General features: G+C 39.2%; 2 protein-coding genes across 8 annotated transcripts in view; one reads left to right on the top strand and one right to left on the bottom strand.

Moving 5' to 3' along the window:
• Window positions 1-5,442, top strand: part of slc25a17l (solute carrier family 25 member 17-like) — a 12,798-nt gene extending 7,356 nt beyond the window's left edge. For 2 of the 4 annotated variants that reach the window (XM_048551647.2, XM_048551646.2), the window contains exons 5-9: window positions 2,434-2,550; window positions 3,991-4,136; window positions 4,339-4,434; window positions 4,518-4,600; window positions 4,757-5,442. In XM_048551647.2, coding sequence (XP_048407604.1) covers window positions 2,434-2,550; window positions 3,991-4,136; window positions 4,339-4,434; window positions 4,518-4,600; window positions 4,757-4,904 — 590 coding nt within the window. In that variant the 3' untranslated portion in view covers window positions 4,905-5,442. The remainder of the gene's footprint in view (window positions 1-2,433; window positions 2,551-3,990; window positions 4,137-4,338; window positions 4,435-4,517; window positions 4,601-4,756) is intronic. The other 2 variants (XM_048551649.2, XM_048551648.2) reach the window with 2 other exon arrangements.
• dxo (decapping exoribonuclease) lies at window positions 4,625-24,298 on the bottom strand. 4 transcript variants are annotated; one of them, XM_048551636.1, is made up of 7 exons: window positions 24,198-24,298; window positions 15,576-16,069; window positions 14,059-14,285; window positions 10,166-10,385; window positions 8,607-8,742; window positions 7,353-7,447; window positions 4,625-5,840 (listed from the first exon to the last, which is right to left on the bottom strand). In XM_048551636.1, the coding sequence occupies exons 2-7, from the start codon at window positions 16,034-16,036 to the stop codon at window positions 5,705-5,707; spliced, it is 1,275 nt and encodes a 424-aa protein (XP_048407593.1). In that variant the 5' UTR covers window positions 16,037-16,069; window positions 24,198-24,298; the 3' UTR covers window positions 4,625-5,704. The 4 variants fall into 4 exon arrangements, with proteins under 4 accessions (XP_048407593.1, XP_048407591.1, XP_048407592.1 ...); XM_048551634.2 differs by lacking the exon at window positions 24,198-24,298 and adding an exon at window positions 23,765-24,122; XM_048551635.2 differs by lacking the exon at window positions 24,198-24,298 and adding an exon at window positions 23,786-24,122.

The raw sequence follows: 24,298 nt of genomic DNA, 5'->3' as shown, positions 1-24,298 counted from the left end.
ACAGATAGTGGGTGCACTCTGAACTAGTAAAAGTGAAATGTGGGCGGCACGGTAGCTCAGTGGTTGACAGGTTCGATTTCACCCTTGGGCGACTGTCTGTGTGGACTTTGCACATTCTCCCTGTTTTTGCTGGGTGCCCTGGTTTCCTCCCACGGTCCAAAGATGTGTAAGTTAGGTAGATTTGCAATGCTAAATTCTCTATAGTCCCCAGGGATGTGTGGGATAGGTGCATTAGCCATGGGAAAATGCAGGGTTACAGGGATAGGGTGGGGGGATGGGTCTAGGTGGGATGCCCTTCAGAGGGTCGGTTAGGACATGTTGGGTCAAATGGCCTGTTTCCACACTTGGGAGGGGCTTCTATGAAATGCCTGAGTTTTGGTTTGTGGCCTTGTTGTTTAATTGAATCAGGCACTTATGAGGGTTTTACCGACTTTCTGGTTGGTTTTATCCAGTATTGAAGGGGGTCAGCAGTACAGGTAAGGACTGTATCAAATTCAGTTCCTCATTCTGTTCTAAATTAGTTGCTCTCAGTTGGGTGCAGGCTTGTTTTACTTGCCCTGGCCCCCTTTTGAGTTTGAGGTAATAAAACAGCTAGAATGCTCACCCCCAATAACTCTCAGGCTTGCCTGAAATACATATGGAGAGTGCAGAAGGGAAAAGATTATGTTTATCCATGAAGACAAGCCATTATGACTTAAGACTAAAGATCATTTAATAATAAATCGTCACCTCATGGAGTGGGGAATTCCTGCATGGAACTGACATTGGATTGATGATTAACAATTGGGAATAGATGGGATGGGGGGTGGAAAGGAGATGCCAGGTACAGGTCCTTCAGCCTTTTAGTGACTGGCCCATCCCTAATGTCCCTTGCAGGTGATGGTGAGAGGCAATTGTTTGAACTGTCATTGTCCATTTGGTATAGGTATAGTCCATGCTGTTGGGTCAGGAGTTCAAGGTGGCTTAATGGACCTCAAAAGTCAACCACATTGCTGTAGCCTTGGAGTCACATGTAGGCCAGACCAAATAAGAACATTGGGTTTTTAATGACTATCTGGTACTTTCATGGTCACTATTACTGATACCATCTTTTTATGATAAAGTTGTTTAATTGAATGTCTCTGAAATCATTAGTCCAGACATCCTGGATTACCAGTCACTATAACATTACCAGTCTTATTACAACTGATATTTTGGGGAGTATTTCTTAAAAAAAATTACTTAAGGTGATGGGGCTTCAATTTTATGACTTTCTAAAAAATGGTGTCAACCAAAGCAATAACTTGACCTAAATATAGGGAAAATATGTTTATATAGTACCTTAACTGTAGAAAAATGTCAGTGCTGAATGAAAAGAATCCTTTTTCATAAAATTTTAATTATATTGGGAGTCAGCATAATTAATTGTTGACTTTTAGACCCAAACTGTCCCTTTGGAAAGCTGAATTGTATCGCAGTGTACCAGCAAGTATGCAAAAACGGCAGATGGAGTATCATGCAGGAAAATGTGAGATTGTGCACTTTGAGAAGTAGTATTAAAAGGAAGAGTATTATTTAAATTGACAGAGTTCCAAAAATGCACAGCACAAAGGGAATTGCGTGCAGTTGCAGCAAGTAATTAAGAAGCCAACTAGAATTTTAGCTTTTATTATGAGAGGGTTGGAGCTTAAAAATGCGGATATCATGTTACAAAACTACACGGTGTCAGTGAGGCTGCATCTGGAGTAATGCATACAGTTTTGCCCTCGCATATTGAAGAAAGGATATATTAGTATTGGAGACAGTCTGAAGGAGATTCAGTAGGCTGATTCCTTGGATTAATGGTTGTCTCATCAAGAATGGCTAAATAGTTTAGACCTTTATTAGAGTTTAGAAGAATTAGGAGTAACCTTATTGAAACATTCATGATTCTGAGGGGGTTTGACAGCATAGGTGTTGAAAAGTACTGGTAAGGGAATCTCAAATTGGGATACTCATTTAAAACTGAGATACAAAGGAATTTCTTCTGATAGTTTAGGAATTCTCGACCCAAAGAGTTGTGTAGGCTTGATCAGGAAGTATTTAAAGAAAGAGATTTTTGAAATATCAAGGAGTTGAGGGCCCTGAAGAGCTGGCATGACAGATTTGAGGGGCTGAATGGCCAACTTCTGCTCCTATTTCTTATGTTCCTGTGACAAAGAAAAGCAAGGAAACAATACAATTACAATCTATTTTGAAATTAATTCCAATTTTTTGTTACAACTTTCAACACTGTTTTAAATTAGGCTGCCATCAAAACTTACTCATGTTTAAAAGAGTATTAATATTTAATACAGCCTATTCCTAAACTGCGAACTATGATGTACAATATATGAATTAGCATACAATGACCAACCTGCATTTATTCAAGGGCTGTCAATAAGGATTTTTTGAAACCATAGATTTGTTTGTTAGGTGCTATTAATGTTTTCCTAACAACGCCAATGTGGGTAGTCAACACAAGATTGAAGCTGCAAGGAGCAAAGTTTAGAAAGGAGGATATCCATAAGACTGACTACAAAGGTATTCTCGGTGAGTCTTCCAACTGTTAAATAAACTGTCTTTGACAGCTAATTTCCATATTTGCATTTAGAAATGAAGAACAATGAGTCTTGTGGTACTTAAAAATAGGGTGTGCATGTATGTCAGGAACAAAAAGGAAATTGAAAGCTTTACTGTTAAATTGTCACACTCATGAAAGCGAGTGAGTGCAATGGTGCAGAAAATCACCATTTACACCCGTCCATTTTAATTTAGTTTAACTTCTTTGGAATTTGAATCTACAAACATTAAGAAACATTGAAATTGGGGTTTTCCTACGCCCCCCCCCCCCAAACCATGAAAATTCTTACACACTGTTCAACTCTGGAATCTGGTCAGTGAATTTTGTCCTCAACCTTTCCTCATTTTTAGTAGAACTTTCATTTTGGTTTGACAGTGTAGGGTAAGTCACAGTAATTTATAGTCACAGTTTTTGCTTTTGAAAAGGAGGAGAATCCAACAAACTGTTTAATTTTATGGGATTAAGTAGGTAAATTTATGAACTGTTTCATTTGTGTAATTATTTCCTTTGATCCACCATCCACGACAAAATTATGGCTCACGGCCTCCTCAAAAATTCCTTGCGATGAGGTGATGAGGACCTGCTGTGATTCTTTCGTTTTTCCTTACTTTGGACTTTGTTGCTTGTTTGCCCTGACTGAGTTGTCCACAATGTTCTCAAACCCAACGAGAATCTAACACTAAGAATAACTTAGCTAAAGCTAGTATATTTCAAATATTAAAATAAACAATATTTAAGAAAAAGACTTCAGTAATATTTACAGCACTTAGCTAAGAGACGGAATAAGTGGTAGTGCTTGTTCTTGGGGTAGATAGTGGTGGAGAGGAGAGAACTCCAAGTGACTGTAAACTATCTATGCAGTAAATCCAGGTGCTTTTTTCCTTCTCTTTGGTTTAGTTGAATTCAGGTCTTTGAAATAATGAAGGATTTCATGGAGTTTCCAGTGTTTCTACTTGTTGGGGAAAGCAAAACTAGTAAATTTCAATGAAAGATAGTTAAGAAATCAAATAGGGAATTCTGGAGGAACTTCTTTATCCAGACAATAGTAAGAATATGGAACTTGTTGCAATAAGGAGTGGTTGGGGAAGATTGTATAACAGGGAACATAATAACCAGAGGGACAAAGGAATAGAAGCCAAAGCTAGGTATTAGATCAGGAAGGATGGGAGGAGCCTTGAGTAGAGCATAAATGCCAGCATGGATTGGTTGCTTTGTTTCTGTACTGTATGATCTGTTGAATTCAATGGTGAAAGTATCTTCACTACATGGAATAGCTGTAGCTGTGCCACAATGAAGAAGATTACTGACCATTATATTTGGGGATGGAGTTGGAAGGGGGCTGTAATAAAAGTACAGTGAATATGTCCGAGCAACAGTGCAGTCAAATTTAACTGTCTCTTTCTCTTCAGATGCTTTCCAACAGATCATCACCAATGAAGGTGTGGGAACTCTCTGGAATGGGATCCTACCATCTCTTATCTTGGTCTGTAATCCTGGAATCCAGTTCATGTTTTATGAGGGTTTAAAACGGAAAGCAGGCAAAGCAGGGAGACAGGTACATGCAGGGGCTTGTCATTTTCCAGTATCATTGCCTGAGCAGTTGTATTTCATTAACAGAATCATAGTTAAGGTTTACTTCTTTGAACTGTGTGGGGACAGATTATAACATATCTTCAAATGCAAGAAAGATTAATAACCAACAGAGTTTCAAAAGAACAACACTAGACCTTTAACAGATATGATAAATCTCTCCGCAGATACCATCCTGGGAAATATTTATGATTGGAGCCATAGCGAAAGCGATTGCCACAACAGTGACCTACCCTTTGCAAATTGTGCAGGCTATACTACGGGTATAGACAGCAAATGAGGTCAAAATTTAGCAGTTATACAAATGTATTTTCTTTTGGCTTTATCTCGCTGCTTTCTTTTGCAGTTTGAACCAAAGAAAAGGAAGTCGCAAAGTACATTTCAGGAGAGTGCCCGTGTGGTTTTTGCTCTGATATCTGAAAGACTTAAGTAAGAGTCAGCCTAAGACATTAATTTGATTTACAGCATTTATTTTTACACTGCTCTTTCTCGCAAGTTATTAACCACTTCAAACAATTTCTAATTTTCCATAAATTATGTACAATTAACATTTTTAAAATAAGTTTTTTTTCTTCTTGTGAACAGAAAAGGTGGTTTCTCAGGACTTTACAAGGGTCTTGAAGCCAAACTACTTCAAACTGTTTTTACTGCCGCTCTCATGTTCCTGGTCTACGAGAGGATTGCAGGGATTACCTTCAAAATCATGGGATTATCTAAAACAGCCAAACATTAATTCAGCAATTCAGAAAGCTAAACTGAGAGTTGCAGGAAAACCATTCAACTTCTGATCTGTTGCTGCAATGGCATTAGCCTGAGTAATATCACCTTGTTTCCTCGAAGTCATGCTTTAACAATGGTGAAAACTGCACAGTTAAACAATAAGCTGTTACATTTAGTTTGCAAAACCATTGCAGGATTGAGCCTTCAGTATGTGTTTCAAAAACACTTTCAAAGACAGAATGGTATATACTACAGCCACTAGGTTAATTTACATTTTACCCAGGGTAGCAAAGCTGGAAGAATGGAGGAATTCAGTTTGTATACAGGATAAAACTTGGTTGTGGGTGTTTGGTGAAAAAGTATGCATTTCACGAAGATGTTTCCATTTAGAATTAATATAATTTGTGCCAGTAGCTCTGTATTTCTAACTTACATTTTTGTTACATGTAGTTCAACCCAGTGACTAAATGGAGTTGCTGTGAAAAACCTCTGTGGAGCACTTTCTTCCAATGTTAAGGTGGATGTTGTTAATAAAAGGGGAATAAATAGAACATGCTGGCTCTCAGCTTGGAGGTGTTTGAATGTTACTATATGTGGGCTATTTCCACAAATTAGTGAAGTTATCTATGGAAATTGTACATTATTGAAATGAAACAAGTAAGTGTTTCCATGGCTGGGAAAGGTTGTGTGTTTTAAAACTTTTATTACAAAGTTTATGTACATTTTTTAAAGTATCACTTTGTACAGAACCATAAATTACAGGACAGTAGTTCATTATCACATTTCCTTTGAATCATATCATAACAATGCTCCTCACTCAGGGTTGTGGTTACCTTCTTGAACAATCATATTTTCTACATACCAGTCTGGTAGGAAAGCATATGTGCGGTCTGTGTGCACTGTATATGAAATATCTTTACCAGGTTCCCAGGAAAAAAGGGTCACCATCCTAAAAAAACAAAGAAAGTTTAGAGAATGTGGTTTATATTAGACCAATGGTAACAAGCTGTACAACAGAAGATCAGCAATGGCGTCCCCAAACTTGACAGCTGCATGAAAGAATACAGGAATCAGAAGCAGGAATAAGCCATTCAGCCCTTTGAGCCCACTCCACCTTTCAATAAGATCATGGCTGGTCTGATTGTAACTTCAAATCCACATTCCCACCTAGTCCTGATAACTTTAACCTCACTTGCTTAACAAAAATTTACCTATATTTACCTTAAAAATATTCAAGCACTTATGATCTTGAGAAAAAGTACCTAATCTCAATTCTAAATCGATAACCCTTGATTTTTAAACAGTGACTCCTATTATTATATCAGTCATCTCACGACACAAGATTATAGTCCAATGGGTTTATTTGAAATCACGAGCTTTTTGAAGTACTGCTTCTTTGTCAAGTGAAATCTAATGAAATCTCACTTCACCTGACATAGGAGCATTACACTGAAAGCTTGTGATTCCAAGTAAACCTGTTGAACTATGACCTGGTGTTGTGTGACTTCTGACTTTGTCCATCCCAATCCAACACTGGTAGCTCTGCATCATGGTTATCTCAGTAATCAGACACAATTACTTGCATAGCAACGACTGAAGAAGAATTTAGCTTATTAGACGAATTAGATCCCATGGTTCAGACAGGTCTAGATCCTCAGGGCTTCCTTCTTATATTGTGGAGAAGAAATGATAAAGTACAGTAATATTAACACACTTTGCTCATCAGTACATTTTAGTAGTGAAGTAGTCTAACTTGGGATTGAAAAAAAACAATGGCTGAATTAATATTTGTCCACCATTGCATTTAGTTTGCCTGTTCCTTTGCTAGTTAATCTTTTTCTCCTTTACATTGTTTAATGAAATTTTAAAAAAGCGTTTACAGAACTTAGCCAGTTTGTCTTCAGCCTTGAACTCACCTGTTCATGAAAAATATATTTCTGATGGGAGTTCAATTTCTTTTTTCAAGTCATTGACTTCAACCATTTGGATGTTTTGAAGGTTGATCTGATTAGTCAGATTAATTTATGAATAGGTAATGAGTTAGTCTGAAATTTAAATGACTGGACTGAATGGCCTTGCCCATCACAATTGCTGTGCCCAAGATATAGGTCATGACATTTAACACGTCCACAGATTAGCTTCAAAAGTGTGTTATTATCCGAAATTAAAGCTAAGGTTGCACAGTCCTATCAGGCCACAGGCCTGCTCTTTCATTAGAGAAAGACAGTCGGTGGTGGTTTAATCTGAGAGGCACCATTCCTCTGGTGAGGGGTAAGATATTGAGAAGGTGAGACCAATATTCCTCAGCTGCTTTGGGAACTGGAGCCAGTATGCTGGCATCACTGTGCATTGCAAACCAGCTGTCCTGCCAACTGAGCTAACCAATCCCCGTATCTGAAATAGCATCTGAGGAAAAAAGAAGTCTCAAAGAATTCTTCAGGAGAACTGAATTAAATCATACCGGTGATCGTCTCGGGTCACTGCTTTCTTCACAAAGGACAGAAAAGCGTTGCAGAAATTTAGACAGACTGCAGGCTTCCAGCAATTCCGTTCATTCTGTTTGAGATGGAAACAAAAGTGTCTTTAATTTGAAGTCTGGCATAAAGAGAGGGGCATTACTACAGTTCTCATATTTTTACATAAAACCCCATGCAGTCTGCTTCAGGAATACAGAAATTGGCCATTTACCTCACTACAGCTGATCAGTACAATTGTGGCATCTGCCCAAGTTAGACAATGTCCTCAGATGATCAACCATCATGTGTGAGAATCAGTCCTATCCAGAAACAAGAGGCTAAACAGCATCCTAACTGCTGACTTATCATCTGAAGAGAATCAAATGTGGTATCTGTTGATCTGTTCATCCATCAGAGGAGCTTCACATTTGACCCAGTTAAAAACAGTCTGCAAAAGTGGGGGCTAGATAGAAAGGTACCTTCTAGAAAAGGACAACAAATGCACTCCATTTATGCACTGCAATTCAATGACAATCAAGCCAGACAGTTAGCACGTTGCCAGGTTTTAATAAAAGAACTGTTGTAATATTGTCCGTACTAATTAGAGGTCATTCGAGTTACTCAGCCATTTTGCAGAGAATTTCTGTAAGGAAACTTATCTAAGTTAATCTTTGATCTGTGCTCAAAGATTAAACGGGGATTCTGATCGGAATTTGCTTATGTCTGGGAAATTCCACAACTGGTAGAAAATTCTACACAGAATGCACCAACCAATGACTTCAGTATATTTCACCACATTAATAAGTGGAGGCCTGAGTTATTATTATGAATCTACATTATTAAACAAAATGCATTTGCTGTAAGTGGAAGGTATTAGAACAAACTGTTCCCGGAAACCACACAAGGACGTGGAAATCCAGTCTTGAACAATTTGATTGTGCTTTCACTTTCAAAGATAGTTATCATTGGAGATATCTTTTCCTTGTAACTGGAGTGAGCTAGAACTTTGGGCAGTGTTTCAGTTTGTGATTTTTGTTATTGTTTTAGTACCACTGTAATTCTTGCTATTCAGTTGGTTAAGTTACAGTTTAGCAATAGTTCTGTGGGTGTTCCTGGTAAAATCAATGAAGTGGCAAGATTTACAATTTTCATTTATTGTCTAATTTATACTCCCCCAACCATTTTCAATAGTTAAGCAGCTGGCAGTCCATAACTTTGAGAATTACTTCTAAAGTTTAATTGATTTTAAATGTGCAAACCTTGACAAGATGATGAATCTTCATTGTTTCAAAAGACTGAAGAGAAACTATCATTCCATTATCATCTCTAAAGCCTGTGATTATCCGAGGTACTCCAGGCAGAAAAGACTGTGCCCACCATTTGATCAATTTAAATCTGTGTAGACAAGATTCACACTCTCAAATTCCTTTGCTGTATCCATTGTTGAGATGTATTTCATTAAGCAAAAGTTACACTTGACAACCAGAGCTCCAGTTCCCGCAGCTTCATTGTGCACGAAACAACTATGCATTAGTGGGAGTGATAAATGTATTATGATCACTCAAGATTGTTAATAGCATTTAAAAATAGAGTGTAGAGAAGCATTATCAGAATTCTTGAATGTAACGTAGGGGAGAGTCAGAGGGTCAAAGCCCTCACTGATCCTATCAAAAGTTCACAGTTAAATTGCACATTGTTAATTCAGGTAAGAACAAATTTGTGCTGTAATCTATGATGGAGATAAATGAAATTAGGCTTTTTTAAAAACAAGTCTGCCTTATACATTTTGCTTCATTTGATCATTCAGCTAATGAATACACTTATTAAAAAAAACCCTTCTTTCTGCAGCACTGTCATCTTCTCCCTTTTGAATTGTGTCTCCCCCTTCCCTGGTTTCCACTTAATACTGGGACGAGTCCTACAGTCCTGTCAAGGTTTGCATAATCGGCATCTGTGTGTGGACCTGTTATTTCCAATCTCTTCACCAATATCCTGTATGTTGGTTGTGTTATTTTGAAATTTTATCATAATATCAAAAGAGGTATATTAATACTGTTATTTTAAAAAGGAATTCTTTCTCATTTTAAAAATATCTGGGAAATAGATGGCTGATGCTTCAGTTTCACACACTCAGGATAAAGTTGCTTTTAAAAACCGAGTTCTCTGTGTAGCCAGGCATAGATGTGGATATTTACTATATACAACAATCGAGCATTGTGGATAACATTGCAGCTGTGCTCTGTAGGTGTTTACAGGAATATATTCATTAGCTGGATGTGCCATTTAGAATAGCTTAATTTAATCTTTCAACAGGAAGGATGTGGAAGCATTGGAAAAGGTGCAGAGGAGATTTACCAGGAATGTTGCCTGGTCTGGACCGCAGGCCCTATGAAGAAAGGCTGAGGGACTTGGGTCTGTTCTCATTGGAGAGAAGGAGGCTAAGAGGGGATTTAATTGAAACATACAAGATGATCAGAGGATTAGATAGGGTGGACAGTGAGAGTCTTTTTCCGAGGATGATGACTTCAGCTTGTACAAGGGGACATAGCTACAAATTGGGGGGTGATAGATTTAAGACAGATGTCAGAGGCAGAGAGTGGTAAGGGCGTGAAATGCCCTGCGTGCCAATGTAGTTAACTCAGCCACATTAGGGGCATTTAAACAGTCCTTGGATAAGCATATGGATAATGATGGGATAGTGTAGGGAGAGTGGCTTAGATTAGTTCACAGGTCAGCGCAACATTGAGGGCCGAAGGGCCTGTTCTGCGCTGTATTGTTCTATGTTCCAATGGGGATACATGAGGCAAAGACTACCAACCTGTGAAAATTCCTCTCTTGGTTTGGACTGTAAATCTCTCTGCTCGTCTTTAGTTCCACATAACACTGGGGAGCCTTCAGCCTTGGGTCAGAGTTGTCTTTGCAGTCCACCTCACCAGAGAATACAAGTGAATGGCCATTCAACCGAGTTCGAACCACGCAGCAAAATGCTTCATTAGTGTTTACCACACCTGCTGGATTAGGATTCCCACCTGGTTTATCTGAAAAAAAAATACTATAAATGTTTTCACTTTTCTATCCTCATCTGTCAAACTCAGTCATACTAGGGTTAGCTCCTGGAATACTAGGTGGCCTTCAGTTTTGCATTTTACTTTTCATGCTGTTCATACAAAAACTTTATTGAGTGCTTCCTGCTTTTTAAGCATCTGACCATCAACCAATATCTGCACAAAAGCAAAATACCACGTGTGCTAGAAATCTGAAATAAAAACAATGCTGGAAATCCTCAATGGGCCAGTGAAAGATTAACTTCTGTGTCAGCGATGCTGTCTGACCTGTTGAGTATTTCCAAAATTTTCTGTTCCCATGAATGTTTATTCTGTTCCCATGAATGTTTTTCAGTGGCAATTGCTAAATAGCAATCAAAGTGCCTCATCTGCTGCCCTAGCTGAGGTCAGTTAATGTCACACGAACTGGGATCATCATTGGCCTACGTTGCCACACAAATGTGAACAAAGTATGATTTACTTTCTAGTATGATCTTCCAGTATTTAGCAAGGGAATTCTGAGAGAGATTTCTATACCTCTATTCCTGCTTATCTTTATAAAACGTAGCTAGATTCCCAGCAGGTATTTGCTTTGTTGCATTCAAACAAACAGTGATTTCACCTACTGTTTAGTTAAGTTCCGAATTTAATCTTCTCTTTTAAATGAGATTGGGCAAGTACATGCCTATATTAGGATTCCTGCAAAGTGTAATAATGAGAAAGTTCATTCTCTTATCTACTTGTGCTGTGAAAAACACTCAGTGACACACTTATAGATTGCATCCTTTAAAAAGTTGGTTGTTGCTGGAGAGACTGTTTTGAACTTTGTAATATGAAGTTGAAATATGCAGCTATGGCTGATAAGAAAACTGTGAAATAATTAAAACATCATGAAGCATGAGAGTCATTAGCACCGGAAAAGGCCCTTCATCTAACTTGTCTGCATCAAACAGATATCCTAAACTGAACATGTCCCATTTGCCAGCATTTGGCCCATATCTTTCTAAACCTTTCCTGTCCGTGTATCTGTTCAAATAACTTTTACACCGTACATGCTTCTACCATTTCCACTGGCAGCTCATTCCATGCATGCACCACCTTCTGTGTGAAAAAGTTGCCTGTCAAGCCCTTTTAAATCTTTCCCCCCTCACCTTACACCTATGCCTTCCTAGTCTTGGACCCAGGGAAAAGACCTTGGCTATTTATCCTATCCATGCCCCTCATGAATTTATAAACTTCTAGGAAAAATAGCCTTAGCATATTGAGCCTCTCCCTGTAGCTCAAACACTCCAACACCAGCAACATCCTTGTAAATCTTTTCTGAACCCTTTCAAGTTTCACAACATTGTTTCTGTAGCAGGGAGATCAGAATTGAACACAGTATTCCAAAAGTGGCCTAACCAATGAGCTGTACAGCTGCAACATGGCATCCCAAATGCTATACTCCACTTTCAAGGAACTATGCACCTGCACCCCTAGGTCTCTTTGTTTGGCAACACTCCCCAGGGCCCTATTATTAACCGTTTCAGTCCTGAAATATTTGGTTCCATGTGGTTCACCAAAGATGGGTTCTTCTTCTGCAGGAAGCACTGTTTGTCCAAGATGGCATTTGCAATTCTCTTGCTCATATTAATGTCATGTTGGCTCCTGTTCATGAATACAACTGTTCCTCTTTATGGCGGACTGATAGCAAAAGGTTAAAGAAGATGAGGATGAAAGTCATCATTTCACTAGGCCAATTATTTGGGACTGAGATGAGTAGCAATTATTTCACCCAAAAGCTGATGGAATTCTCTACCCATTAGCTTATGGATGTTTCATTGCTGAATTCAATGCTGGATAGAAAAATATTCAATCTCTCAGGGTATTAAGGGATATGGGGGAGTGGGCAGGAAAGTGGTGTTAAAGCCTACAGTCAGTCTTGATATAATACACAGTATTATATTGTGGAGCAGGCTCGACGGGCCATATGGTCTGTTCCTGTTCCTGTCTCTTGTATTTAATTGAAGTGGATGATCAATAGTGTTTTTAAACTGGTCTTTATAGGTTGAACATTCTTATGGCTCTTTGCGGTCACAGTAATAAACATAAAATCAGCTTTAGAGTCATGGATTCATACAGCATTGAAACTGCAAAATTTCAACATGTAAAAGGCATCTGTATGAGTATATGAATAGGAGACATAGAGATGTACAGCATGGAAACAGACCTTTCGGTGCAACTCATCCACAACAACCAGACATTCCAATCTGACCCAGTCCCATTTGCCAACATTTGGCCTATGCCCTGGCTGATGGATTTTAATTTTGATAAATGTGAGGTGCCGCATTTTTGGGAAGGCAAATCAGGGCAGGAATTATACACTTAATATGAGGTCTGGGGAGAATTGCTGAACAAAGAGACCTTGGAATGCAGCTTCATTGTTCATTGAAAGTGGATTTGCAGGTACATAGAACATAGAACATTACAGCACAGTACAGGCCCTTCGGCCCTCGATGTTGTGCCGACCTGTCATACCGATCTCAAGCCCATCTAACCTACACAATTCCATGTATGTCCATATGCTTATCCAATGACGACTTAAATGTACCTAAAGTTGGCGAATCTACTACTGTTGCAGGCAAAGCGTTCCATTCCCTTACTACTCTCTGAGTAAAGAAACTACCTCTGACATCTGTCCTATATCTTTCACCCCTCACTTTAAAGCAACATCCTAGTAAATCTCCTCTGCACCCTTTCCAAAGCTTCCACATCCTTCTTATAATGCGGTCACCAGAACTGTACACAATACTCCAAGTGCGGCCGCGCCAGAGTTTTGTACAGCTTCACCATAATCTCTTGGTTCTGGAACTCGATCCCTCTATTAATAAAAGCTAAAACACTCTGCCTTCTTAACAGCCCTGTCAACCTGGTGGCAACTTTCAAGGATCTGTGTACATGGACACCAAGATCTCTCTGCTCATCTACACTGCTAAGAATCTTAACATTAGCCCTGTACTTTGCCTCTGGTTACTCCTACCAAAGTGCATCACCTCACACTTGTCTGCATTAAACTCCATTTGCCACCTCTCAGCCCAGCTCTACAGCTTATCTATGTCTCTCTGCAACCTACAGCATCCTTCGTCACTATCCATAATTCCACCGACCTTAGTGTTGTCTGCAATAGACAGGGTAGTGAAGAAGGTATTTGGTATGTTTGCTTTTATTGGTCAGTCCATTGAACAGTCAAGTTGGGAGGTCATGTTGAGGCTATGCAGGACATTGGTTAAGCCACTTTTGGAATACTGATTTCAATTCTGGTCTCCCTGCTCTGAGAAATGCCGGCAATCGGGACTAGGTAAAATTATTTATCTAGTCGGCATGGATGAGTTGGACGGAAGGATCAGTTTCTGTGTTGTACATCTGACTCTAAACACTTCCTATTCATATAGTCATCTGGATAATTTTTAAATGTTGTAATTGTACCAGCCCACACCACTTCCTCTGGCAGCTTGTTCATACACCAACCTCTACGTGAAAATGTTACCCCTCAGGTACCTTTTAAGTCATTCCCAACTCACCTTAAATTGAGAAGTTAAAGTTACATTAATGAACTTAATCTGACCAATGCAATCCTTTGACATCTGGACTGTTTTGAAGCAATGAGGCATTTGGATAAATCACTCACCTGCACACAAGTACTGTTCAAACTTATATCCTCCATATATCAATTCCTCCTGTATTTCAGTCCGCTGCTCTCTCTGCCGTCTGGCCTCCTCGGTCTCCACCTCACTCATGTAATAGGTTCCATTAAACAGAGTCACTGCCAACATCCATCCCTCTCGATTCTCATAAGGGGTGGTTAGAATTTTAGTCAGATGTCCTCTCCACGTGATGAAGTCTGTGTGCAGCTGACTATAAGGAGAAACAGACATAGACAATCTCACAAACGTACAAAACATACACAAGAAAGAAAACAGCACAGATTATCTGTTTCCATTGCCAACAGCCAGGAATATACAAGGTTAATACTATTATTAACTATAATAGCTTGCAATAGGGAAGTCTTGCCTTTGCACTATAGTAGAATGAAGGGCAAAGTATGAAGATTTGAATGTGTTGACAAATTTCATACTCTGCATTAACACTGGCAACTCCAGTTATTTGAATGCAAAACCTTTTGCATTACACCCCCTAATGTTTGTAACTGCAGCCTGAATCCAGTTAGAGCTCAAGATGACAGTATAGTAAGATTCCCTGAAGAAATAAATTTCACTTCTCTTCAAAATCAGTTCAAGCCCTAATTCATGATTTTCAAAGCAAAGCTCAGCTTTGTTCTTTTCACACCACACAGAGCTTGTTGTTTTCACTTAAGAGCCAGGGGACACAGGTTCAATTCCACCCTCAGGCAACTGTCTTTGTGGAGTTGGCACATTTTTCCTGTGTCTGCATTGGTTTCCTCCCGAAATGTGCAGGCTAGGTGTACTGGCCATGGGAAAAGTGTTTAGGGATGTGCAGATTAGGTGGGTTATAGGGGGATGGGTCTGGGTAGGATGCCTTCAGGGTCGGTGTGGACGTGTTGGGCCAAAGGGCCTGTTTCCGTGCTGTAGGGATTCTATGATCTAATTGAGTAAGTGTTGAAAAGGTACCCATCGAAACACAAAATAAAAGGACAGAAAATTTAGCAGTCAAGATCACATTCCTTCATTGAAAGATTATCTTGTCATGTAAATGCACATGACCATAAAGTGCCTAGCTACCATAGTTAATAGCAAATAAACTGATTACTCCAGAGTGATATTTTCACGCATGTCATAAAAAATTACACTTATTTCCTGATTGGAGAATGGGCTGGCACACTAGGCCAGACCTTGGCTTTTCAGTTATGAGTCAGGGTTCAAATATATCCTCGGATAATTGTAAGGTCATATATAAATGAGCTTAATCACTTCCTGGTGACAAAGTAGAAGTCTGCCCCCAATTCAAGACTAAACTAACACTTTCCACTGAGTTGCTGATGTGGATTTGAGGGAAACTCTTCTGAGGTGGAAACTAAATATGGTTCAAGGAAGTCAAAGAAAATTCACTATGTAGTCAGCTGCAGACAGTTGGATGTTGACAATGGATTCTGAAATTGAAAATGTTTCATTCCCTCAGAAGTTTTGTTACAAATGATATTGTTTTACAGCTAACATCACAACTTACTTTGACGAAGCAGATGATTTGTTATCACCAGACAGCGTGGGGAATTTGTGTTTGTTCAATAATATCCACTTCAGGATATGGTCCAGCTTTTCCTTAATATTATCATTCCTTTTTATATATCTGTCTTTGTAACCATCCCGTAGATTGAAATTTGGATTCTTGCTGGTGGGCTTCACACAGTATTTTAGTTGCCTGGCATCATTGAAGAGTTGGCGATGTGAATCTAATGAGAAACAGCCAATCTCAACAGGCTGCCTGTAGTCAGGAAAACTCTTGTCATAATAGTCTGGCTGTATGGGAAGGGTAAGTTTACAAGTGTCTGCATTGTTTGTGTGTGAAATGAATCGTTCATCTGTTTCTGTTTTCAGTAATTTAATTTCACTTTCTTGAGTATCACCTGCTTTTCGTTTAAAGACTCCACTATGAGATGATTCCCGACTGGTGTGGAAATGTCGATTCATATTGTTACACTTGTTGACTTAATGTTAAAAAATCTGCAAGAAATTAAGAAAAACAACAGATTAAATGTAAATCAACAGAAAAGAGCATGTTATGTGACAGTTACTTTACCTGCAGGGAGATTATTTCAGGAGCTCAGTTAGTAAAGGCAGTCGGTAACTAAACATTGACCATTAATCCTACAAATAAAAACAAAATATACTGGATGCTGGAGATCTGAAATTAAAGCAGGAAATGCCGGAGAAATTCAGCAGGTCTGGCAGCATCTGTTTCTGTATCTCTATCTACAAATGTTGCCAGAGTTTTTCCAATACTCTGTACTATAAAACAAAAACAAATCCCAATTCAATTCTTACTCAATATTTGATTTGTTGATCAAGGTGCAATAAGCAACTTCTCTGTTTCTAGAAGAAGTAGGAGGAAATACAGAGGATCAGCCAGAGCATGAGTCTGCAACGTAATGACCTACACTGAGGTTGTTGGCCAGGAAAATGGAACTTGCTCTGGATGCCTGAAAATTGTCCATTCTTAGACATGAAGAATAGGTAATTGTGGTCCAGCTTCAGTGAGCACTTTCAATAGAAAAGTAACTGGTTATTCCAGGCCAGCTGAAAAATTTAAAATCACTTGTTTTAATAGGAATAAATTATCTATTTAAAATTTAGCAAGTAAACACACAAATATGAATGACATATTTCACACCAAGTGTATTCTATATTAGTCAATAAAATAGTGGCTGGGCATTAATGATGTTCAGAACACAGGCATTTAAGTTAATTAGGAGTTTGCAAATACACTGATCTATCCAGTATAACCATTTTATAGTGTCTTTCAATTTCCATAATTACAATACATTTCATTTCCTTTCATCATGGATGATTGTTAAAAATAAAACTGTTTTATTATACAAACGATGAACTCCTACTTTATTACAGTCCACTCTTGACAATTCAAACTTTTTTTGCACAATTTGAGAATTACCAGATGATTTGTATTACTATGACAATATATGAACAGAAGGGAACAGTTAAATATTCCATGATGATTACAAAAGGACGTTAGATGCACAGGTTCCATAGAATACCATTGCAAAGACAGGACATTTCTTCTGAATGGTCTGTGTTGGGTGTTGTTCAATTACAACATGGTGATGTTGATCAGGCCATGACTCTTAATTATTCTGTATGATGGACAGCAATGGGAATACACTTGGAAAAGCAATGTCTGATGTTTCCTATTTCTTGGGACTGGATGAAACATGAGGTAAGTGGCAATTATGATTTTAATCCAATCAAAACATTTGCACACACTTCAGTAACCTTTTGTGGGGTGAAGTTGGGTCCAGCTCACACCACAGTTTCACAGTTGGAATCTGTGCAATGGCCTTCAATTCTTTCATGTTCCTACCCTCAGAACAAGACCTATTGCTATCTTTAGAAACAGAAACACCTGAGGAAGGGTCACTCAACCTGAAACATTAACTCTGATTTCTTTCCACAGAAGCTACCAGACCTGCTGAGCTTTTCCAATCATTTTCTGTTTTTCTGTCTGAGTTAGGGCATCCGCAGTATTGCTACCTTGTCTGGTTTGCCTTACATTGTTGCCCACTATATTTTCTTAAAAGTTATTTATGATTGCATATTGTGTCAGATGGCTTGGTTATACAAGAGATACATAAGAATTGCCTTCGAAATGCTTGTCCATTTATTTTCATGAGTCTTACCTCTATACTGCTTGCTGCAAATAAACATCTTTGTTGTTTTACTTTGCTTCCTTTGGTGACCAAAATTAATCCAATATTGAAAGCATGGTTTTATTTGTTTTGCATTCAGACTCAACAACATATTTGTATTGGATGGTACTGAAATTATTTTTTGGCATGTAATTAATTTAAGTAACAAATATCTCACTGCTGGTTTCGTTTTTACAGATCAGCGTTTTAACTATTGCCAAATTCTCATCACAGTCCACCAATAACCAAGGTTTGTGCCAATCACAAATTATTTTTCCTTAACAAATAGAATGAAATGTGACACAGCAATAATATTTTCCTATTTTATTAAACATAGACACCTTCCTTTGGTGCAATTTAGTATCATTAGATGGCAGATCACTTGTGAAATATATTGTGTTGCTCAGGCATACAGACCAGGAGTGTCATTTAGAATGGGGGAAGCTTATGACAGGGCAACAGAGGGAGAAGCATGGAATTAGCCCTGGCATCCCCGAACCAGAAGAAACAGTTAGATAGGGCCTCCACTTATAGAGTGATCGACCCAGTTAGTAATTACATGCAAACCTTGAAAGAGGACAGGAATTGGCCCAGCCACAACACACCATTTGTGCACCTCCTTGTAATGTTAGATTGTCTTCATACACTTGGCAGCTCGAACGAGACAATCAAGGGTTGCTATTGCCTGTGGAACTGACCATTTTAAAAAGTACATAAGAGGCCATAATGTTAACCTAACATAGTCCTTCTGTAAATGCTAATTACATAGGGTCTGCTTCTGTACTGTGTAACTCTTCGGTCCAACCAGTCCATGCCGAACATAATCCCAAACGAAACTAGTCCCACCTTGGCCTGCTCCAGGCCCGTATCTCTCCAAACCTTTCCTATTCATGTACTTATCCAAATGTTCTAACTGTTTTGTCATCTACCACTTTCTCAGGAAGTTCATTCCACATGCAAACCACCCTCTGTAGAAAACAACATGTGCCCCTCGTGTCTTTTTTAAAATATTTCCCCCTTCACCTTAAAAATATGCCCCCTAGTCTTGAAATCTCCCATCTTAGGGAAAACACCACTACTATTAACCCTATTTATACCACTCAATTTTATAAACCTCTTATAAGGTCACCCCTCAACCTCCTAAACTCCCATGGAGATTCCTGACTTTTCTTTATATTTGAAACCTCCCACACCCCAGCAACATCCTAGTAAATCTCTTTTCAACCTTCCCTAGCTGAATAACATCCTTCCCTCAATAGGGTCACCAGAACTGGATACAGTATTCCAGAAGAGACCTCACCAACGTCCTGTACAACCTCAGCATGACATTTCAACTCCTATACTCAAAAGGACTAAGCAACAAAGGCAGGCACACTAAACACCTTTTTAAACCATCTTGTCTATGTATGATGCAGACTTCAAAGAATTACGTACCTGAACCCCGAGGTCCCTCTGTTTTACAACAATACCCATAGTTCTACCATCAATTGTACTAGTTCTGCTCCTGTTTCTAGTACCAAAAAGCAGTATCATTCGTTTATCCCAATTGAACATTTTTCAGCCCGTTGACCCATTTGATCAAGGTCCCTTTGTAACCTTAGATTACTTTCTGAACTATGGCACCAAGTCGAGTATCAATATTCACAAATCTAAGTAAGGATCAGGAGAAGGTAATTTGATCCTTCGAGTCTGTTTCACCAATCAAGGAGATTGTGGCTAATCTGTGACATAACTCAATATGCTTGCATGTTCTTTAGTACCTTTGAATATCAGAATGAAAATGAAAAGAGGGTCTAACATCAAAATTGCAGAAATGAGTTACAAACATCCATCATCCTATGAGCAGAAGTTTTTCTTAATTTCACACTTAAAAAGGTCTGACTAATTTTTAGTGTATGTTTGCTGGTCCAAAACTTCAAACAGCAGTAATAGTTTCCATCTCCCTGTTCCTTTTCTCATCTAAAGGCGATATGATCAAATTGTCCCTTAACTTTGAATTCCACAGAACTTAACCATAGTTTATATAACCTGTTCTTGTAATTTTCCCCTGGAATCCTGTATCATTCTAGTAAGCCAGTGCTATAATTCCTCCAAGGCTAATCTCCTTTTCTCAATGTGAGGTGTCCATTGAACATTGCACTTTAAACCCACCCAGAACTTTGTACAGCTCAAACATTACTTCTATTCCTTATGTTTTAGTCCTCTGGAATATAAAGGTCAGAATCCCGTTAGCCTTTTTAAAATAAAAATTCTGTATATGTGTTCATGAGAGTTTAATGGTCTATGTAGTTAGGCTTTCCTGTGCCTGTTTAGATCTTACAGGACTAGGTTTTCACCATTCAGAAGACAGACTGTTCCCTGGTCCAAATGCTTGACTTTTTTGCCCCTACTGAAAGCTACTTGCCATAGTTTTATTTATTCACTCAATTAATTAATTGCTCTTTGCAACTTTATGCTTCCATCTACATAGCATTAAGCGCAATCTCATGTCATCTCCAAATTTGGATATCTTGTCATGAATAAACGGATTATAGTACCATCACATCCTGCTAATCGGGAGACCTTCCCATTATCCCTACAATGTTCTGTTGCTTTGCAAATTTCTGAACTAGGTTAACAATTTGCCTTTCATTGAATAGCTTGAGTTTTTGTTAACATGTCTAAAGGTGGACTGAAATACCTTCTGGAAGTCTAAAGAGATAACATCCATTGAAAATTCCCTTGTCCATCACATTAGCCATCTCTTCAAAAACTTCAAATCAGATTTATCAGACATGATACACTTTTTACAAACCCAAGCTTTCTCTAATCAGTCCTAAAGTTTTAACATATCAGGTTAGTTACTTTGTTTGCTAACTAAAGTACTGTCTGTAACAGGTATAACTAGTACAATTTTTTTTATTTTTAGATGTTTAAAAATCTAACAAATCTTTTTTCTGTACTTTTTAAATGATACCACCTCAAGAAGTTAGTTAAAATGTACTTTAAAAAACTTGGGTACTATATTCATTTTGCAGGTACAAATAGGAATTTTGAAAAAAATCACGACAGTGCAATCTGATCTGCTAGAACTATTTGTGAACAGCAAGAGGCATTATTATTCAGTCATAACATTCAACCTGGACCTGCTTCATATCGTTTTTTAAAATAGAAAAATTCCAGCCAAACAGGATTGTATTTATAAAATAAAAAATGCAGAATCTGTAAATCAAACAAAAAACAAATTGCTGTAAAAGCTCAAGCCTACAGTATCTGCAGAGAAATCAGAGTTAACATTTTGTGTTAAGTGACCCTTCCTCAGAATTGGCTGAGTCAGAATAAAAGGGATACTCATCTAAAACAGAGGTGCAAAGGAATTTCTCAGAGATAATGGGAACTGCAGATGCTGGAGAATCCAAGATAATAAAGTGTGAAGCTGGATGAACACAGCAGGCCAAGCAGCATCTCAGGAGCACAAAAGCTGACGTTTCGGGCCTAGACCCTTCATCAGAGAGGGGGATGGGGTGTGGGTTCTGGAATAAATAGAGAGAGAGGGGGAGGCAGACCGAAGATGGAGAGAAAAGAAGATAGGTGGGGAGGTAGGGAGGGGATAGGTCAGTCCAGGGGAGACGGACAGGTCAAGGAGGTGGGATGAGGTTAGTAGGTAGGAAATGGAGGTGTGGCTTGGGGTGGAAGGAAGGGATGGGTGAGAGGAAGAACAGGTTAGGGAGGCAGAGACAGGCTGGGCTGGTTTTGGGATGCAGTGGGGGGAGGGGATGAGATGGGCTGGTTGTGTGATGCAGTGGGGGGAGGGGACGAACTGGGCTGGTTTTGGGATGCGGTGGAGGGGGGAGGGGAGATTTTGAAGCTGGTGAAGTCCACATTGATACCATTGGGCTGCAGGGTTCCCAAGCGGAATATGAGTTGCTGTTCCTGCAACCTTCGGGTGGCATCATTGTGGCACTGCAGGAGACCCATGATGGACGTGTCATCTAAAGAATGGGAGGGGGAGTGGAAATGGTTCACGACTGGGAGGTGCAGTTGTTCTCACCCATCCCTTCCTCCCAGCCCAAGCCGCACCTCCACTTCCTACCTACTAACCTCATCCCATCTCCTTGACCAGTCCGTCTCCCCTGGACTGACCTATCCCCTCCCTACTTCTACTCTCCATCTTCAGTCCGCCTCCCCCTATTTATTCCAGGGCCCTCAACCCATCCCCCTCTCTGATGAAGGGTCTAGGCCCGAAACGTCAGCTTTTGTGCTCCTGAGGTGCTGCTTGGCCTGCTGTGTTTATCCAGCTTCACACTTTATTATCCCGCAAAGGAATTTCTTCTTTTGGAAAGCAACAATGTCTGGAATTCTCTACCTTTGAATTGGGGAGGCCATCTCAAAAAATATTTAAAGAGCAGGTTGATAGATTTTTGAAATATCAAGGAGTCAAGAGCTATGATAAACAAAAGTTCAGGTTTGGTGCAGATCAGCCATGATCTTCTAGAACTGTGAGGCAGAATAAGGGCCAAACGGCCTACTCTGTTATTTGTGTTTTTGTTAAAAAGGTTATCGAACTATTCTTTTTAAAAAAGAAAAAAAAAGCAGGTAGCTTGAAGATGCTGGATTCTATTGAGCTTGATTCTTCCAGCAGTGGCTGCCCTCTGGTCCCTTACTCTGACTGAGCATTCTTCACATTATGAACCTAGGTATTAAATTTCAACAGAGATAATGGGAACTGCAGATGCTGGAGAATTCCAAGATAATAAAATGTGAGGCTGGATGAACACAGCAGGCCAAGCAGCATTTGGGCTCCTGAGATGCTGCTTGGCCTGCTGTGTTCATCCAGCCTCACATTTTATTATCTTATTAAATTTCAACAAGCTACTTGACCATGGACACTCAGGCTGAACCCTGCAATTAAAGATCCACTTTCCAACAGGGGTACTGGGCAAAGATCAGGAAGCAAATCAAAGGTTATTAGAACATGCTGCTCCTGAATTTTTGCAGCATATTTGTGAATTGCCAGGTTAGCAATTAATATTCAGTTTGTACATAAGAAAGATAGATTTCAGTTTTCATGCACTTTTTTCCTTTCTGTAAGGCTCAAATTTAATCAACTAGTTAAAGGGACTGAATATTTTCTTTGCAATAGGTCAATTAGAGATCAACACAACATTAAAAATAGTCATGACACCTCTTGTTTTACAACCAATCTACAGGGCACACAGAGCAACCTTCCCTCACTATTTATGAAATTTCTTTTCCCTTTCTTCCAAAGGGTTAATAATTAAGGGATAAAGGGTTGGTAGGCTGAGAAATGCTTCACTGGGTTGAGGGCAAGCCACTTCACAAGCTGCATTTAAGCCAAACATTTCTCAACAGCATTGCATTGTCTACATTAGTAGCAATAATACTTTCTATACCTAAATATAACCTCTGATTAGGTCACCACATAAATCACTACCATCAAGAGAACAAACACATTCATTATTTGGAAAGTATTATTTATTGACTTGTTTACAGAATAGTTGCTGACTTTTTAAAAGCAGAAAAAAACTGACAAAGACCTAACTGCATTTTACAAAAGAAAAATACAATATTTACAAATCTATGTCTACAGACTACAAACCACTAATAAAAAGCTGGTTTCAAAGTGAGACACAATTATAAGCTGCATTGCCATAAAATATCTCTCTTTATAAGAGAACCAGGACAATCTCAATCCTTTTGAAGCCAAAGTTTTAAAAACTCGACAATAGGATGAGTTTAGTGACATTTGTTTTTCACTTCTCAAAATTTGGGTTCAAAGCCAGTTGTGCTAAGGGAATGAAAATTTTTTTCCCCCCCGAAAGAATCCCACGACAAAGGGGTTTGAGTAAAATCTCAAACGGAGAAGCAAGGTCCCGGCTGGAAATTGCCAATCTCTCTCTTTGAGACGCGAGGGCAGGTATTGAGATTTTAAATATGGACAACATTGCATTGTGTGCGAATGTCTAGGACAGCCTACAAGAGTGAATTTAATCTGCACCTGAACCAGAGCTTCCCCTACCGAGCTGAAACAGCGAGCCAGGGTAAAAATTTAGGAAAGGTCCCTGTCGACCTCTCTCATATATCCCGATCGGGCCTTTCAGTCGCCGAGAGGTCGGAGCTCCAGAGTCTGAGGAGAGGCGCCGGGAGTATCCCTTAAAGCCCTCGAACAGCTTCATTCAGCAGAAAGGAGGAGAAATCAACAAACCCGCGCTTCCAACTTCAACACGGTACCACTGCCCTCCTCCGCGGGAGAAGAGGTTACGCCACCACCACCGAGTCCGAGCGCGAAATGGCGCCGGGAAACCAGGCACCACCGCCTTCAGCCTCCGGGTGAAAACATACTCCTCAGCCCCCTCCCCACCCCCAAACAACTCCATCTAATGTAGGAGCACCTAATGCTTCACTTCACTTTTTAAAAAAATAAAACTTACAGTTATAATTTGAGAAATAGTGTATTTAAACATTAAGATTGGATTTGGTTCTCCATTCGAATTTTTTTTAAAATCACGAATTTCAATCAATTAAAGACGCA

Source organism: Stegostoma tigrinum, chromosome 23, assembly GCF_030684315.1.
Source record: "Stegostoma tigrinum isolate sSteTig4 chromosome 23, sSteTig4.hap1, whole genome shotgun sequence".
Lineage (NCBI taxonomy): Eukaryota > Metazoa > Chordata > Chondrichthyes > Orectolobiformes > Stegostomatidae > Stegostoma > Stegostoma tigrinum.
This window is presented reverse-complemented; position numbering and strand designations above follow the sequence as displayed.